The following is an 18,148-nucleotide window of genomic DNA, read 5'->3' as shown; positions in this document are numbered from 1 at the left end:
TGTTTGTTTAGGCACATTTGAATGCAAAAGATTTTTTTTAGATTTTTTTTTTTTTTTTTGTAACACATTGCAAAACTGAATATCCTTATAGGCAACCATCACTTTGAAAACAGCTTTCAGGATACAAAGCTATCTACATCTTAAAGATGAAAGGGAATTGCAAGTAGAAAGGGTAGGACACTGGTATTAGGGAAATATTAATTTAAAATTCTCAGATCAATTTGAGATTATGCTATAGTTGCAGGTGACAGCAAAGACCGGTTTGTATTAAAGTACCGTCAATAACCTTGACCAAGGACCCTTCTTTTACATGTGTTGAATTTCTTTCTGTAAAGCTATATTACGGTCGTAGATAGCATTGAAAATTGCCATCTCTTTATTTAAAGTAAGAAATGCTCTTCACGTGAGTTCAGCTGAGAATACCTTATATACAAAATCCCATTAGCTTTAGGTTGGATTGCATTCTAATTTTAAAGCAGGCTATTATTTACACAAGAGAGGCTTGCTGTGTTCCTACCAAAGCCTGTGGTAAGACTAAGGCCAAGTGAGGCAGAACTTTTACTTTGCTGGTAGTTTGTTTCATTTTAAACATTTGGCACAACTCGTAAGGATTCAGTTGACATCAGTTGGAATGGATGGAGGCTCCCGTACAAACCCTGGTGTGGATGAAGGGCGGAGTTTTGGTTTTCTTTTGTTTTCTTTTTTTTTCCAATTCAAAGTCCAGTGACCTGCTGACAGTCCTTGCAGTATCCTTGGGAGCTCTAGTTCAGACTATTTCATAATTATGTTTTAAAATTATTAAACCCCTCAGTGTACAGAAGGAGAAAATCATCAAGAGATGTCAGTGAAACATAATAGTAAATTTACCACAAGCAAACACCAAGAAACTCTCATCAAATTATTTTACCCCAGTACAAATCCTACCGCCCCACTGGGAGTTTTCCTGAGACCAAGTCTGCAATATAGAGCCATGGCTCAAACCACTACAACCAGAGTAGCTTTCACATATTTTTTTTTAAATTCAGACACCATTAAGTGCTACACATCACCCTGTCTTCTCTCCTGCCTCCCAAACTTTTTGTAATGATTTGGTAACAACCATATACTTCAGGAAAGCAAGTTCATCTGGTCTATTTCTTTTTTGGCTTGTGCTGGTATTACATTGTCATTTTCTAGGGGTTTTTTTGAATTTTTATATATATATTTTAAATCTATGTATAAACATTATAAAATAAATCTTTAATTCCAGAGACATCACTATGAATGTTTTGGTAAAAGCATAATTAGCTGCCTTGAATAGTTTTCTTTTTCTTTTTTCTTTTTTTTTTTAATATATGCTATATATTTTTATTTAATATCCAGCACCAGGTATTCAGGCAGTACTGGTTTGTCAGCTGCAAATACAAAGTACATATGTATATATATATATGTATATATACACACACACACACAGAACAGCATCCTGTGAAATAACGATTATCAAATGTCAGGCACGATTGTTTGCATACATGAGAGTGTAATTCAGAATTACATCTGAAAAAAGTTGCCATTTTTGTACCATAGACTTTGTTTAATCAATTGAATAGCTACATTCAGCTGTCTGATACGTGGACAATCATCTTTATAGATAACTAGGGGGAGGTTACTATATTCATTAAGGTGCTGCGTCCATTAAAATCTCACAAGTTAATGACACACATGCTAAAACTGCCCCAGTGTAAATGAATGTATTACCGGGAATCGCCAGTTTTCTTTCTGGGATGCCCTTCACTTTTGTCATCACAAACATAGGAGGGCTGAGCCGAGGAAATTATTTGTCATTAAGATTGTGTGCTGACTGATTATTCCATGTGTTCCAAGACACATTATGATACCCTTCCATCTGCTGCGTACTTCAGTTCATGCTTATCCAGCTTCACCGGGAAATTCTGTAGAGTGTAGTGGTACTTGCCCTGTGTAAGTACTGTCCAATTCTGACTCTCTGTGGTGAATTGATCTCTGTTAACTACTTTTTTCCCTCTAGGCCAAATGTGCACTTTAACTGATGTAATGAACTGCTCTGGGATGTGGGAAGGGAGCCATTCATTTCAACCAGTGTAAGCTTGATCTGTGTGTACTGTCACACCACGTTGCGCTTACTTACAGTATTTAAAAAGCAGCTCTAGCACGCACTGAGCTAAAAGTGGATGATGATGGTGTAAGCACATAAGTATAACTACAGGGATTCCTGTGCTTCGTTCAGATCTTAGCCTGCACTCATTTCAGGGCATTCAGGATTTTTCTAATACAGTTGAAAACCAGCTACTAAACAAAACAAAACCTGCATTTTCTTTCATGTCCTTTAAGAGCCCTCCAGTTTTGTTCACACGCACACACACACTCATTCTTACTGAATACACAAAAAGACAAATCCTCAGCACATTCACATAAAAATGACACAACAATATGCATCAATAGAAGGCCTATTAACTTACAGTGACTGCTTCACGTGTTTAGGCTTGCACAGTTTTTGAGGAATCTTCTCAAATGTAGGTAGCATCTAGCTTTAGACTTTTAAACTGCGCGTATCCTCAGATATGTACATGCTACTGTTATAGAAATCATTATGTACATTCATTAAAGTATGGAGGTAGCATCTAGCTTTAGACTTTTAAACTGCACGTATCCTCAGATATGTACATGCAACTGTTATAGAAATCATTATGTACATTCACTAAAGTATGAAATCCTTGACTTGGAGCACAAACTTGCCCTATGCCTTTCTGCCTTCACATTTGCTCAATGTAACTCGATCTCCCTGCACACAGGCTCTGCTTGTGTAACAGGGAGAGGAACAGGGCATAGGCAATCCTGTACAGCATTAGTCATGCTATTTCCTATATTTTATCAGTACAGGATACTCCAATCAACATAATCTAAAATGAAGGTTTCAACTGTAGCATTTCAGGAAGCATCCGTGAACCATCCTCTAGCACTCTGGCCAGCTGCTGTGGAGCAGCCTACACATGTGCTATGAAACATCCTTACTGGCAGGGCGGTCTCTTCCAGCTAGCTGTTGGAACAGTCCCTGGTCCGTGCTAACTCCCAAACTGCACCAGCAAACCAGAAGTGCAGACAGCACAGGCAAAGTTTAGCATTAGACTAATAAAATATCCCTGGCATATGTTCTAGTCGCATCCCAGTATCCAGCAATATTCCCTGACACATTTAATTTTCTAGCATAGAGGCAGTCAAACAGCAGCCCATACTATGGACATCTTCAGTCTCTCTCATTTATGCTGAAACTCTTGATATCAGTGGATCTTTTGTATATTTACTGCTGGTCTGAAGAATCTGGCTAATCCTTATGAAAACCGGTTAACACATGTGCATGGAGAAAGCCAGATTTAACTTCCTGGACAGGCAGTCCCAGAGTCTTCACCATGTCTGAGGCTCATTCCCCCATTCTGATGTCACAGGTGAGCTGGCTCTTAATGGTGATTTCTGAGCATGCCCCAAGAAGCGCTGAAGAAAGCCAAGGCGATGCTAAGCCTACTGCTATGGCTGTGATGCCAGCCTTCCCGTACACAGCGAGGCTGAGTGGGATGGGATCATCCCACCCTGCTGCGCCAGTTTCGCACTGGCATCCTCACCCCTTGGTTTGTAGCACGAAGTGAAGGACAGGGGAGGCATTTTGTAAAATAGTGTGAGATCATGTATGTGCATGAAGACTCTTTTTCTTTTTTTTAAGATCTGGTGACTTTTTAAATCATCTGGTCTGATTCAAGCGTAATTATCTATGTTACCACTATGTTTGCCATGTTGCCCTTGATTTATGCACTGCCAAGCAACAAAACAATTTTGTTTTGTAGGATCAGACAAGATAGGATGCACGCAATGCAATTCAACTAGAGGATATGGTAGTGGATCTAAAAGTTTGGTCAGTATGATTGTGAGAAGGAGTTGTCTGCCGATGTAAGCCAGCAAGGTAAAACAGAATTATTCTCACAGAGAGGTTCCTTTCTACTGCAGGAAGAAGAGAGGCGGGAATCTATCTAAACTGCAAAGGCAGTCTCTTGCAGTGCATTTTCAATATGACACTCAGCTTTCCATTTACCCTCTAAAATATGTAGTCCAGAAGCCCTACCAAGTTGTTTCAAAGTCTTAAGCAAGCAAAGGATTAAGCCAGCTCAGAATTTGGGGTGGATATCAATAAAGGCTACCACTCACGAAAATACCAACATGTGTGGGTGGTGTGTCCTATTAATTACAGTAAAATGAACGATTGGTTTAGATTAGGACTCACCCAACATACATGCGAAATTAAATAAAAAACACTGCAAATTTTAAATCAAGTTAGCCTGACAATCCTTGCTGGCATAGCAATGAAAAGTCTTCCATTTAGGATAAGCAATCAATTTAGGCAAGTGCTTGACAAACACTCAAATGGAAAATGCAGGTGACTGTTGTCATTGGAGTGTTTACAGAGGTGGTACTAGAGGCAAAATGAAGCATGAGCTAGGTAGTATGCTGCTGGGTTTCTCATACCGTTATATAGGCTCACTTTCGTTTAGATAGCATTCTGCATATTCTCCTCTTTGCTGCTTATATAAAAAGAAGCTGATGCAGTTGTCAGCTGACTCCTGTTCTCCTCTTCCATTGGTGCAGCACTCCTGGCTGCTGGGGCATGCAGTCGGTGAGCGTCCAGCATCTCCAGCAAGAGATCATAGAGCGGTACTACATTTTTACACTTCATGTTGTAGAGGTGCTCCATTCCTTTGTTGCTGTGGGTTGTAACAAAACAACAGTTACTTTCCGAATATACTATGGGGGGGCGGGAAGCTATCAGCTAATAATATTTGTCAGGTTCATATAAATTCCACCTTGTACAAAACAACTAATTCAAGAGTGCAGTGGCTGTATGCTTCTGCAGAAGTTAGCAGAAGGCGGCATCTTCAGAGAACATTTCACACTGCCCGTAAGCAAGCTGCCTTCTAAAGGGGGCTCTTCTGCTCTCCTTTACCTAAGATATAGACTGGAGCTATGGACTCTGGATTTAGGCACCGTGACTAAATGGATGGGATGAATCTTGGCTTTCCCATAATAAAACCAAAAATATCAAATTGTTTTCCTAGAAAATAACCTCAGGCAATTCGTTAGCAAATGCTCACTTGTAATAACATCCAATCGCAAAACTATGGAAACAATAATTAACTTCACTGTGCTTCTGGAACTTCATTAATTGCACAAATTATTAAGGGAAAAAAAGAAAAAAAAATTATTGACATGAAGACAGAAAAACTCTTCAAAAAGATGCAAGTAAAAAATCCACAGGGCCACAATCCTTGACTTTTTCCTGAAGACCTGCCTATCATCCCAGGAGGTAAAGTCTGCATGTCTCAGCTTTAGTAGCTATGATGATGTAGCTATGACGAGCTCACTGTAATTTTATTTTTAGTAACTGAAATAATGAATATCTGTGTAACAACATCTCTTGTCCCTTCATAAAAATAAAATCTATCTTTGTACAGACTTGTCATGTTGTTAACACTCTAGCCACTGAGCTGAAGTCATTACCTTAAGAGATAATTATGTTTGGGAGAGTCCTTGCTGTAACTACTTCATAGAGTGCCTCAGACCCCTCACCTCTAGTTAGCAAAGGGCACAGTCCTCCAGGCTGGGATTCAGTAGGTCTGCATTTACCCTCGCCCATAAAATACAGAAAACGATCACAATCTTTTTCTAAAGTGATTTGCAACTAAGTCACTTGTGAAAAGGGGCTACGTAAACCTCTTTCACAGGAGACTAAAGTTTGCAGAACAAGGCTGCTGCTGCGGTAGTATTCTACTTGGTACTTTTCAAACAAAATACAAGATGCATATAACATTAAAAGTAGACATTGCCTACAGCACTATCAAAACGGGAAGCAAAGGAAAACTAGAAGAAACAAATGGGGAAAACCTTTACTCCTTTCATACCACAATCCAAAAGAGTTTTGCACACAAGTTCAATACATCTGTATAGAAAGTAGATTTATTTTTTTTTTAACATATCTACACATTTTGCACTCCCACCTGTGAAGGAAAAGTGTGCAAGTGCATTTGTGAAACGTCCCTTGCATGGGACCATGCAGGAGGGCTAACTGCATGCTTTCTCTCACCTCATGTGTCTGATGTGAGAGAGGATGAGGAGGAGCTGAGCCAGTCGTCTATGTTGCTGCTGCAGAGAAAGACCCGACTTAGCCATTAAGTGTATCAGGGTGTCTGTGATTTTGTCCAGAACACGGTGAATATAATCTCTCTCTTCCAGAGATTTCAAGGTGCTGGAAAGAAAAGTGTACACACCTAGAGTAGGAAGGAGAAAAAAAAAAAAACAAACCGCAGACAAAAGTTACTTTGATGGAGTCAGACTTGCCCAAGGCACACATTATGGCTGGCCTCTTCGGCTGTGTTAAACCATGGGAGCTGTTTGCCAGCCAGGTCACTGGTCTGAATGACCTTGGAGCTTGTATTTGGTCACTGTGGACAAAGCAGGAGAAGGAAGACGATGTCTCTTCCCCGCCCAGGTCCATCCAAGCTTGTGGGCAGCACCTGCAAGCCTGCAGCTAGACTCACCCTCAGGCTGCACTCAGTCACTTGGCTCCAAAACCTTGAGGAGAGGCTGATGCCCCTTGAGAGCTCTGCAATAACTACTGACCAGCCTGGGCCTTTTCCCTCTTTTTGCCATTTTCTCTGCTGTTTAATGTCTGATTTCTGGTCATTTGCTAGTCAATTTGGAACTGAAGAATAAGCTACCTCAAAACAAGCAAACAAAATCAGGGTTTGCTTACGCATACTCACCTCAGCAAAACTTGCCCAACCAAGAAGTTGTGCTCCCTCACCTGCAAACCTGACTCTCCTTTAAAAACCATGTCCAAAGCAACCTGTGTAAATTCAGCCATCTTACATTGCTTACTGCTGAAAGCGAGCACCTGAAGATTTGGACCAGAAGGAATTTTTTCCAGGGATCAAAACACCTTCAAACTCCCTCTCCAACAGCCTCCCTACATCTCCTATAAAACACTCTAAACCAGGCACAACAGCTTTTGGCAGTAGTAAGTCTTGGGTGCATGAAGCACATCAGCTTTATAAATGGGAATTTCTAAACTATTTTGCAGATTTTCACCTTGAATTTGTTCTGGACGGCAACACACAGCCAATGCGAATCAGGTCACAACAGCACTGGGCTGCCAAAAGGCAGCTGTTGCGTTCAGCACCAGTTTTTTAATCCTGGCTTGAGCCAAAATCTCTAAAGAGGTTTTATTACTATAATCCAGTCCTGAAGCAGCAAAAGCACAAGATGTATGTATGGTAATACAGCCCCACTGTCTTGATCGTGGTGCGTTCATTGCCCTGTGACGACAATGTACTTGACAAATCCTGTGCTTTAGCCCTTCTGCATCAGTCACAAAGCCAAGGAGAAATTTGGATTCAGTCCTTGGAAAAAATTGGTTCCTAGAATTACTTTTCATTTTGCTTTTCTACAAAGCATCATATATAGCATGCAGTTAGTGATATTAAGAAAAAAAAGACTCATACACTCTAACATGCACATGTACACAGATATACAGACTCTGGCTTATTTGTATTATTTGTAGGCCTGGGGGCTATACCATCAGATTTGAAGGCAATATTTTGCCATGCATCTAAGCAGTCAGGGAATCAGATTTTTTTACCACATCCTTGGCGTACCTCACCTCCTCGCAATACCTTGGTCCTTCAGGGACCTGACACCTAGAACTTCTGTAACCTGCAAGTAGGTTACATACATACATACATACCTACAGTATGACTTGGGATCTTCTGCATTAAAAAGAAATAGAAATTGTGAATGTCAGTGTAGTGTCTCTGAGACAGAGAGTGAGTGAGAGAGAGATTGCTTAATAAAAAAACAAAACGATAACGTGAACACAGTGCAGCTTCTGAAAACCATCAGTCAGAGCTTTTAATTTTGGTAATGAATATTGCTTCGAATTTGATAGAGATAGCTGGTACAATAGACTCTTCCCTTACAAAGATTTTCCTGAGTGTTTTTGTTTGTTTGTTTGTTTGTTTACTGAAATGAATTCACCAAAGGGAAACAGCTCCTGGGTCTTTTCTGAACACCCCTCACTTATGCCTACTGACAATATACCATGCTTTATAGATTAGCAGGTGCCTGTAGGAGCAAGATTCTTAAATAATTACTGACAAATCACAGTCCCTTAGATGGAAACGTTTGTCTCACAAACCTACAGCACCTCAAGAGCGGCTTACTTCAGCCAAAGGATGCTATTGTGCCCCTGTAGCAATACCCCTTAGTTTCATAGCTTTGAAATGAGCAAAAGAAAAAAGTATGTGAGGAGAAATTGTTTCTCACCGAGGTCTAGTCCGGAGGCTATTAAAAACTATAAATCAAAAAAAGCACTCCCCCAAAATTTAGAGATTTGAGGCAATTGCCAGTCAATAACTGCCAAGAAAAATCACGGTTGGTTTTCCTTTCTGTCCTCCTGGTGATTGCTCCTGCCCCAGACCAATAACCAGAAATTTCCCTTAAAGAAATGCCTGCTATCCAGCACACACATACACACACAAGCAGAGTTTCGGAACAACAGTGCAGAAAATTGTCTTAGCAAAGTGAAATTTAACAGTCTCAGAGGTCCTTCCTAGCTCTGAGGCTGGGAGCAAGCCTAAATTGAACAGCTACCAGATTTTTTTCCAGATTTCTGCAGATCAGTATTGTAAAACATAATCGGAAGAAGAACAGGGAATGCACCATCCTGCAAACAAATAAAGCCTTTTTGTCCATGCTCATAACACAAAGCTACGCACAGAGCAGCGTCCCTTGGGGACTGCAGTGCTACTGTGCCAGCTGTCAGCATACAGTGATGTTAGATGTGTCACTGTATATAGTGATATATTTTTGTGTATTACTGTAGAGGAGAACGCCCTCTACATCTTTTCTGTCAGAGAAAACTCCAGTTTAAAATACCTTTAAACTTGGAGTTTAAGCTCACAAAATAATACCCAAAGCTCTTCTTCCCCTTCCGTTGTGCCCTATTGCTCTGGATCTGTAGCAATCCAGGCTGAGCTATGAGCAAATTTAGCTCTGTCCATGCACCCATGTAATCATCCAGCCCCCAAAACAAAGAAATAAATATAAAACACAACTTAATACGTGCTGTAAAAATCAGGAGAAAATAATAACACATGTAATGACGTATCAGGAGGTCACATATAAAGATGTATCAGGCGGCCTACAGGATGCATAAAATCAGCGAAATCTTTTCTTCTCTATGGACTAACCGGCTATCTGATAGATAAATCAGCAACGTGACCTACACCACCAGCTCCAAAATGAAAGCCTGTTGTTTTGCCACATAGCGCCACTCCTCTTTTCAAGTACACTCAGAAGTAAAACATCAGGCATCATGTTGTCCTTCTATGCTTCTAATACTTATTTTCCAGTGTTAAGAAACAGCCCTTTCTCAGTGAGCTGAATGTATTTTTCAAAAATAAAATTTTGCTTTTTAGATGGAAGATTCATTGCTGTAGCTTTAGAGGGGCATCTTCTAGAGTGTTATTTAGCTAGAGACAATGATGTCCTTGTTGTTACTGACATGCTGTTGCCTCGATATTTCAGAAAAAAATTGGAAGTAGCATAAACATATATTTTGCTTTATAAACAAAACCTTCCATCTCTGCCATACACATTGAGTGAAACTAGAAAAGTTTGCTTGCATTTTACCCAAGACCACATGGAAAAGGAGTGTAAAGATACTAAACAGCCTTGAAAGACGTTGCAAAAAAAAAAAAAGAAGAGGAAATCAATGTCCCACAAAAGCAATAAACAAGCACTACCTAATGTAAAGAGACTAACAGATGTCCGATAAATGCTTTATGTCAATAAAGCATTGTGTACGCTCGGTGAATTAAATCCTCGCAAAGCTTCAGAATGCAAATGTAGAGTGCTTTGAAATATGAAATGTAGCATGTAACGTCCAGTTTGTTTAATTAGTCCACTTGTTTACATAATGCTGAGATCAGCTGGTTTAATTGTATGCATATATAATATAGATAACATAAGGACCAAAAATTCATGGAGTGTTTATCTGCTGTTTCTTTAGTAGAAAATTTGTGTATGTGCAATCATAGGAAAAAAATCAGGTTAAAGGAAGCCTCGAACAGATCATCTCGTTCAACCTCCCACTCTACACAATACACTACCCAACAGTGTACCTTCAGGGTTAGGTCAGGCTGCCCGCAGCTGTGTCCAACTGAGTTCTGACTATCTGTCTCCAAGGATGGAGATCCTACTGTCTTTCTGGCCAACCTGTCTCAGTGCTTAACCTCTCTCACTGGGAAGAATTTTTGTTCTGTTCATCTAATCAAGATCTCCCTTACTGAGGTTTGTCTCCATCGCAGCTCATCCTTTTGTCTTGCACCTCCAAGAAGAGTCTGGTCCTGGTTCATCTGAGGACTGCAGTTACACCCTCCCTTAGCCTTACCTTTTCCAGGATGGACAATCCAACTCTCAGCCTCTCCTCATACATCATGTGGGCTGTGTGCCTCAGAGCTCGTAATATTTCATGTGTGTCCAACACTTTACTTAAAGGAGGCTGGCTACACTCTGTGAAGAAAAGCATCTCCAGAAGACATTTTAGAGTATTTGTGCCAAACAGCACTTGCACAGCTATTACGCATACCCCAGATTTGCTACTTAGTTATCTCTGTGATGCAGTCTAGCCTCTTAATTTGGACATCTAAAGAATCAGAAACTCATGTCCACAATCCCACCACCTAACAGCTAACTCCTCAGGGAGCTAAAAAAATGAGTTTGCTATAGGAGTGCAAAAACTGAAAATGTAGAGTTGATTACCTTTATGTGTAAATGCAATTGTGAGCAACACAGGTGTACATTCTGTGGGCCTACATGCACACCTGTTCAGTTTACACGGCACAGGCAATATGCAAGCTGGTGTAATACTTGATGCTCTGCATAACTATGCTATAAATTTCTTTCATCATAAACCTGTAACAGCTCAACTCCAGTCATGCCCTCTGATCTATCACCATCAAGACTCTTGTAAAAAAGCCAGATTTCTGAGCAGCTATAAGCTTTTATTTAATGTAAAAAAAACCCAAAACCCAAAAACCTACACCCAAATTCAAACCTGCAGAATATGAACCTTGAAGTAAGGAAGGTCTAGTATCTCCTAGCCTCACACAGTGGTCCCATCTCTCTTACATGAGAAGAAAATCTGCCTCTGATATCAATCACCAATTTCAATTGCTTATTAATTTATTTTACAACTTTTCTTTAGGGGATTCTTGAAACCAAAAAGTTTCATTATCAAAGTGAGGTGTACTTATGAGGGATAGCCGGTGATGTCTGCAGGACTTTGTCTAAATAACAAATTTGGTTTTCTGGATCATTATATACAGCAGCGAGGCAGAATCTCTCAACAGCACGGCTTTACATTCAAGACATGAACATCTACTGTGTTTTATTCAAACCTCCAGTTCTGGTTTATGAGGGATAGCCGGTGATGTCTGCAGGACTTTGTCTAAATAACAAATTTGGTTTTCTGGATCATTATATACAGCAGTGAGGCAGAATCTCTCAACAGCATGGCTTTACATTCAAGACATGAACATCTAGTATGTGTTATTCAAACCTCCAGTTCTGTTTTTTTTCGTAATTCTAATGCAATATTTTAATAAGTCAGTTAGATATTCTAGATTTATTTAAGAGGATAATTACAGTTGATCATATTAGCTAAAAATCTGGAGAAACATTGCTTTTCAGGAAGAACATTTAACTCTAGAAAATAATCTGTAATAATTATTGGGACAATAAAAGGAAAATAAAATGTCAAATGGTAATTACTGTTGTCACACCCTGACATCCAATATACACACAGTAGCCACTCATTCCCAGTATGCCAGTTGCTTGCCTAAGATGTCACTTTTTGGTAATTCGGGACAATCACAACAAAACTTGAACCACATTAACATCTCATAGAACATAAATAAACTATTTTATATTTGATTGTATAATATTGCTTGGTTTTTTGAGTAAACCATGTCCAAGTTTCCATGAAGGAGGAAGTGCCTGATCAATAAAGCAAAGTCTGTTGTGTTCAGAATTAGCCTTTGATGAGAATCACCTGAATGTGTATTTCATGCAAATTGGGCAAGTGATCTGTTAGACCACCAGGTAAAAAGGACATACAACCCTCCACATGTGTTTTGTCTAGATGTTGATACCATCTACAAGTTCAATCCCAAAGGAAAAGGGGAAAACAAGTGAGTAAATCCTCAGGGTTAGGAAACTAACACCTTTAGTCATTAGGTAACAACTTAGCAGAGAACCAAGTCTAAATTTTTTACTTTGATGTCTGTGGTATTATTTTAGACCTCTATCATTTCCGTGAGAACACCATGGGACTCATTTCTGCATTTAAAAATAGTCTATAGTTTTTTCTCTTTTCAAACAGAAAAAGATCCTCTGGTGTGCAACACAATTTTTCTGTCACATGCCTCACTTGAATTTGCTTATTTCAATCATCTCATGCAGAATTCAAGTCAGCTAAACTTACATATTTGCATCTGTCTACACTTGTTACCTACTCACCTCTTTTTGAAGTGTACTTCAGAATGAGATTTACAGCCCAAAAATACTTACTTCAGCAGCTGTACAGGAAGTGGAAGGTGATGACATTCAGTTTTAGATGCCCATATTTTAACATGAACTAAACCGTAATAAACTCAGCCACATTATTTCCCTTTATTTTGCCATTGCCAAAAAAGGAAGGCGTAGCTACGAGTGGCTCCAGCTACTTTATTGTCTTGTAATCAGGGCTTTAAGACCTAGTTCCGAAGAGTGCTCTGATCACCCTTCACGTCAGCTGTACACAGTGTATCAGCTACTTACTGTATGGATTTGCTGGGTCCCATCTACACCACTGAACAGCTTTGCCTGCTTCCATCCCTGCCTGGTGGCTCTGCCTGCATCTATGTTGACAGCCCCCTTTCCACTGCTGCTGTCTCGAAATGCAAACGCCATTAGTGACAACAAGCAGCATTCAGCCACAGGCAGAAGCAACCACAATTACGCGAGCGACAGTAAAGCATACCACTTACCAGAATTGAGCAGGATGATGGACTTAAGGCACACAAATTCCTCCCCTTGAATGTTCATCATGCGGAACCGAGCAGCAGTAGCCAGCAGCATGTCGAAGATTTCCACCATGCCCTCTACACATTTTCCTTGATTCCTGTGTGAACACCATCAAGGGGGCGATATTCACAGCTTTAACCTGGTGGCAGCACGAGCTTTTCATCCCCCCGGATCAATCCCTTCCAACTTGATTTCATCAGTTCAGTGGCTAGCACGCGTCTTCCTGCTCTGTGCTCACTGGGTGCACGTGTGATTACAAAAGCATAGTTCTCAGTATCCCACATGAAATGAGTAAATAACTAAACAATATATTCCCCTCTGCCAAAACATTCATTTCACAAACTCATCACCAAGACTTTACTGTGGCTGAACATACGAGATTGACTCAACCAAACCTTTACATTGAGGAAAAGGTTTGTTTAAAGCTGCTTTTGGGGGGTGGGGTGGTTTGGGGTGTGTTACTTTGTTTTTTCTTTCTTTCTTTTTTTTCTTTAACTGAAATTAGGCCCAGTTCCTTGCATTTCTTCCTCCCTAAAGTTTTGTACTTGTTTCTACGTGGCCTTGCAATCTCTAATGTTCCAACATGCTTCTCCCATTTTTCTTATATCAGCATAGTGTCTCCTTTAAGAATAAACTTATCTGTGAGCTCGAGGACTTACAAGGCCAAAATACTGTCTGAATGACTGAGTCTGATTATAACTATCACTTCACAAATCAGATGGCTTTTTACAATACAGTACTAAACAAGGCTAAAGTTTGGGAAATCTCATTACTAACTGTTCATTACTAATGGCAATTAACCACCTCCCTCTCTGCACAGTACTAGATATTCTCACTCACCAATTTTCATCTTGCACTGGCAGTTTCATCTTGAACTGGCAGTTTAAGAATTAATGCACATTGTAATTATTTTTCACTGAAATGTAGTCTTTATTAAAATACAGATTTTCTGGAAATGGTATTTTAGATCATTTATATTGCTGCCTCTTTCCAAAAACTACCTACTTTTACTTTCATTAGGACTTCCTGAGTGAAATTTTAACACGTAAGCCTTAATGAGTGATTTGCTCTCCTGTTGAAAAATATACTAATTTTTAGATATGGCTTTTGTGAACAAAATTTTGTAAGATGATCGACACAGGAAAATAAAAGAGAAAATTCAAATGATCAGGTGGCTTTTCCACTGTAATTTGTAATGTGAGCACGGACTGAGCATCTCCTAATGTCATTGCAACAAAAACAATGTTGACTACCAGCATCGAAGCACCTGTCTCAGTCCTCGTACAGCTGTGCTAATGTCTAGACCCATGTCAGACCCTCACACAAAGCAGTCACATTCCTTTCTGACTTCAGCCTGAGGAAATTCTTTGTACCTCTCGATCATGACTAAACTTAAAACCAAGTCAAAGGAGAGGGGGTATCTGTGAGTGCTCGTGCACCAGTCTCACTTCAAGTTCAGGTCTCTATTCAGCTTAATTTGGTGTTTGAACTTAAATCTCCCTTATCACAGAGCAGTGCCTAGGAGCCATGTGACTATGTCATATGACAGAAGCTATTTCATCTGCTTTCAGATATGTTTGAACAAAGGGGGACAATATCAAGAAAACAAAGTGAGAGATACTTCCTAAAACAGCCGGTAGAATGTTGGTTAAAATACAGCAAGATTTGAAAAAGTGGAGTCCCAAGCCAGTTTTCCAGTCGCTGTTACAGCACACATTCTCTGACTTCTCTGTGAGAAAGAGATCACCCAGCCTTGGGAATGCAAACAGTCGAAAGGGTGTGTTTATTAAGAAGGATGGGTTCCTCCTCGGTTCTGGTCCCTGTGGGCTACTGGGCAGCCACACACTGAGCACTCCTGAGAAGTGCCCAATTCTCCCCAGGTATTTCACTAACACTGAGCTCAGTATAATATTTCTATTACATGGCAGGCACCCCGTCACAAGCCGCAACATTGGGCAATGCAAATTTTATGGCCTTTCCTGGCTCTTAAAAATTTCACTGAAGAAACTGTGGTTTAAAGTATACCAGCTTGTCAGGTATGACCCACAATGTTGATAATTGCACGTATTATGTTCCCACAGATGATGGTTAACAAGTGCAGTACAAAAGGTTGTGGACAAAAGTCTGCATTAAAATTAGCAGGCAGACAGTTTCAGTGCTGTATCCATGTAAAGTGTGTGATGCCTTTTACACCCTAATTTATAATGCCCTGACTGATGAGCTGAACTAAAGAAGTGGTGTCAGCCTGGTATATACGAACACGGCTTTACAGAAATTCACATTTCTGTCTCTTTTGCCTGAAGGCTGAATTTGATCAGAGTTTTCAATGATTTGACAACCAGTCAATTGCACAGTTCAGTGCTGGATGCAGAGAGCTTTTCGGTAATGACCATCTTGCTGCCCTGATAAATCCTGCTTAGTCAGAATAAAGCTGAAAAACAGAACTGGTTCGATTCAAGTATATGCCTCCTCTGTTTGGATGTCAATAAAATAAACAAAAGCAAAGCAGTATCTAATAGCACCACTGTTGAATAAAAAAACCCCGGAAATCAGGCACTCAAAACAAGGCATGAGAATACGAATTACTATTACCTCGAACTCGGTTTCATGTGCTAAAATTTTAATCCTATCAAAGTAAAACAAACATATGTCTTTATACTGGAACGAGTCCATCGCTTCTGATAAATTATTCTTTCCTGTACCCAGAAAAAGATTAACTTTGCATATATAGACTAAAGCACAGTTTCAGAAGACTAAAAGCCTTCAGTTGTTTTGCATTAACTTTAAATAATGTCCCAATAAAGGTTTGATTAAGAAATTAGAATTTCAGGATTACACAGAAAGGAAAAGTTTCAGTGGATCATACAGCAAACGAACCGTATTAAAAAAAACAAAACAAACTAAAACACATCTTCATGTCTGGCTAAGACATTTACTTGCTTCCTAAAATCTATCAAACTACTGCCAGACAGTAGTCAAAGCAATTCAAAACATCACACAGTCTGAACAAATTGCAAAATTTGCATAGCCAAGACCACAATTTAAGAAGAAACAGTAAGTTATTTGTAAAATGAGACCTTTTAAAAAGCCTTATGGGAACAGACATTTTAATAGTAAGAATTACTCCCAGGTGCTTTTTACAAAAATAGTTCAATGGACTGTAGTTTACAAGATTAATATTCCAGTCAAGCTAACAGCATTGTCCCTTTCTGGATAAGGCAAATGGTGTATAAATTACGTTAGGAAGAATGTGGCCAGAAGAACAAGAGAAATTATTTTCCCTCCACCTGTACTTGGTTCTAATGTGATGCTGTTCCTGTGGCCAGTTTCAGGCCCCTTAGCTCAAGAAGGATGTTAGATGTTGTGGAGATGATGAGAGGCATGCAGCACATGGCCTACAAGGAGGGGTTGAGTAACTGGATATGTTCAGTCTGGTGAGAAGGAAGCGAAGTATGTAGGGGAGGGGACAGACAAAACTGCAATCTACAAATGCTTGCAGGGGCATTACACACAGGGTGTAAACAAGGTTTTCTCAAGAGCAGTGAATGTTTAATCAAAAGGCAACTAAATGCTGTAAACTACAGCTTGGAAGGTTCAAACTGGTTATAGGAGAGTGGTGCAACCCTGAAATGTACCCACAGAGGCTGTGCTCTTGCCATCCTTACAGACTTTCAAGAAAGCTAGACAAAATCACAGCTGGTCTAATCTGGTGTTGGCTACGGTCTCACTTGAAGAAGCAGGTTGAACAAAATGATCTGCAACCAAAATTTTTGATTCTAAAGTAAATTGGAGAATTTCCTAGAGTGTGTGGAAGATAACTTCCTCACACAACTGGTGAGGGAACCAACCAGGAAAGACTCTCTGTCGCACCTGCTGTTTACCAACAGAGAAGGACTTGTGGATGATGTGAAGGTTGGAGGCTGTCTTGGACATAGTGACCATGAGATAATAGATTTTTCAGTTCTAGAAGCAGTAGGGAGGGGGTTCAACAGAACTGCTGCCTTGGACTTCCGGAGGACAGACTTCAGCCTTTTTAGGAGACTCCTGGCAGGGTACCTTGGGAGGCGGTCCTGACGGGCAAAGGGGTCCAGGAAGCCTGGACAATTCTCAAGAGGGAAATGTTCAAAGCCCGGGAGCAGGCTGTCCCAGTGAACCACAAGACGAGCTGGAAGGGCAGAAGACCAGCCTGGCTGAACAGAGAGCTCTGGCTAGAGCTCAAGAAGAAAAAGAAAGTCTGTGACCTATAGAAGAAGGGGCAAGTCACTCACGAAAACTACAAGGATTCTGTGAGACGATGCAGGGAGAAGATTAGAAAGGCAAAATCCCAGCTGGAGCTTAATCTGGCTGCTAACATAAAAGACAAAATAAAAGCTTCTATAGATACCTTAACAGCAAAAGCAGGGTCAAGGAGACTTTCCATCCCTTGCTAAATGCAATGGGAGAAATAGCGACTGGGGATGAAGAAAAGACTGAGGTACTCAATGCCTTCTTTGCCGCAGTCTTTAATGGGTCAGACCAATCACTGGGTGCTTGGCCTCTAGAACCACACAAGGGAGATGGAGAGCATTATCAAGGTTCCATCCAAGAGGAAATGGTAAGTGAACTGCTTCACAGCTTAAATGTGCAGAAGTCTATGTGCTGGATGAGATCCACCCGAGAGTTCTGAGGGAACTGGCAGAGGTGATCACCAAGCCAATTTCCATCATTTACCAACAATTCTGGCTAACAGGGGATGTACCTGCTGACTGGAGGTTGGCAAATGTGACGCCGATCTACAAGAAAGGCTGGAGGGAGGACGCAGGGAACTACAGGCCTGTCAGTCTGACCTCTGTGCCAGGCAAACTCATGGAGCAGATCAACCCGAGTGTTATCATGCGGCATGTACAGGATAGTCAGATAATGAGGCCCAGTCAGCACGGACCTATGAAGGGCAGGTCCCGTTTGACCCACCTGATCTGCTTCTATGACA

General features: G+C 40.4%; 1 protein-coding gene across 1 annotated transcript in view; it reads right to left on the bottom strand.

Moving 5' to 3' along the window:
* Positions 1-4,437: 4,437 nt before the first annotated feature.
* LOC104488930 (estrogen receptor-like) overlaps positions 4,438-18,148 on the bottom strand; it is a 27,211-nt gene continuing 13,500 nt past the window's right edge. The window contains exons 3-5 of the mRNA XM_010131030.1: positions 13,143-13,276; positions 6,140-6,323; positions 4,438-4,763 (exon numbers count right to left, since the gene is read on the bottom strand). Of these exons, the coding sequence (XP_010129332.1) occupies positions 4,550-4,763; positions 6,140-6,323; positions 13,143-13,276 (532 nt within the window). The 3' untranslated portion in view covers positions 4,438-4,549. The remainder of the gene's footprint in view (positions 4,764-6,139; positions 6,324-13,142; positions 13,277-18,148) is intronic.

This window comes from Buceros rhinoceros, unplaced genomic scaffold (assembly GCF_000710305.1).
Source record: "Buceros rhinoceros silvestris isolate BGI_N320 unplaced genomic scaffold, ASM71030v1 scaffold5292, whole genome shotgun sequence".
Classification (NCBI taxonomy): Eukaryota; Metazoa; Chordata; class Aves; order Bucerotiformes; family Bucerotidae; genus Buceros; species Buceros rhinoceros.
The sequence above is the reverse complement of the archived record's forward strand: the minus strand, read 5'-3'. Positions and strand labels throughout refer to the sequence as shown.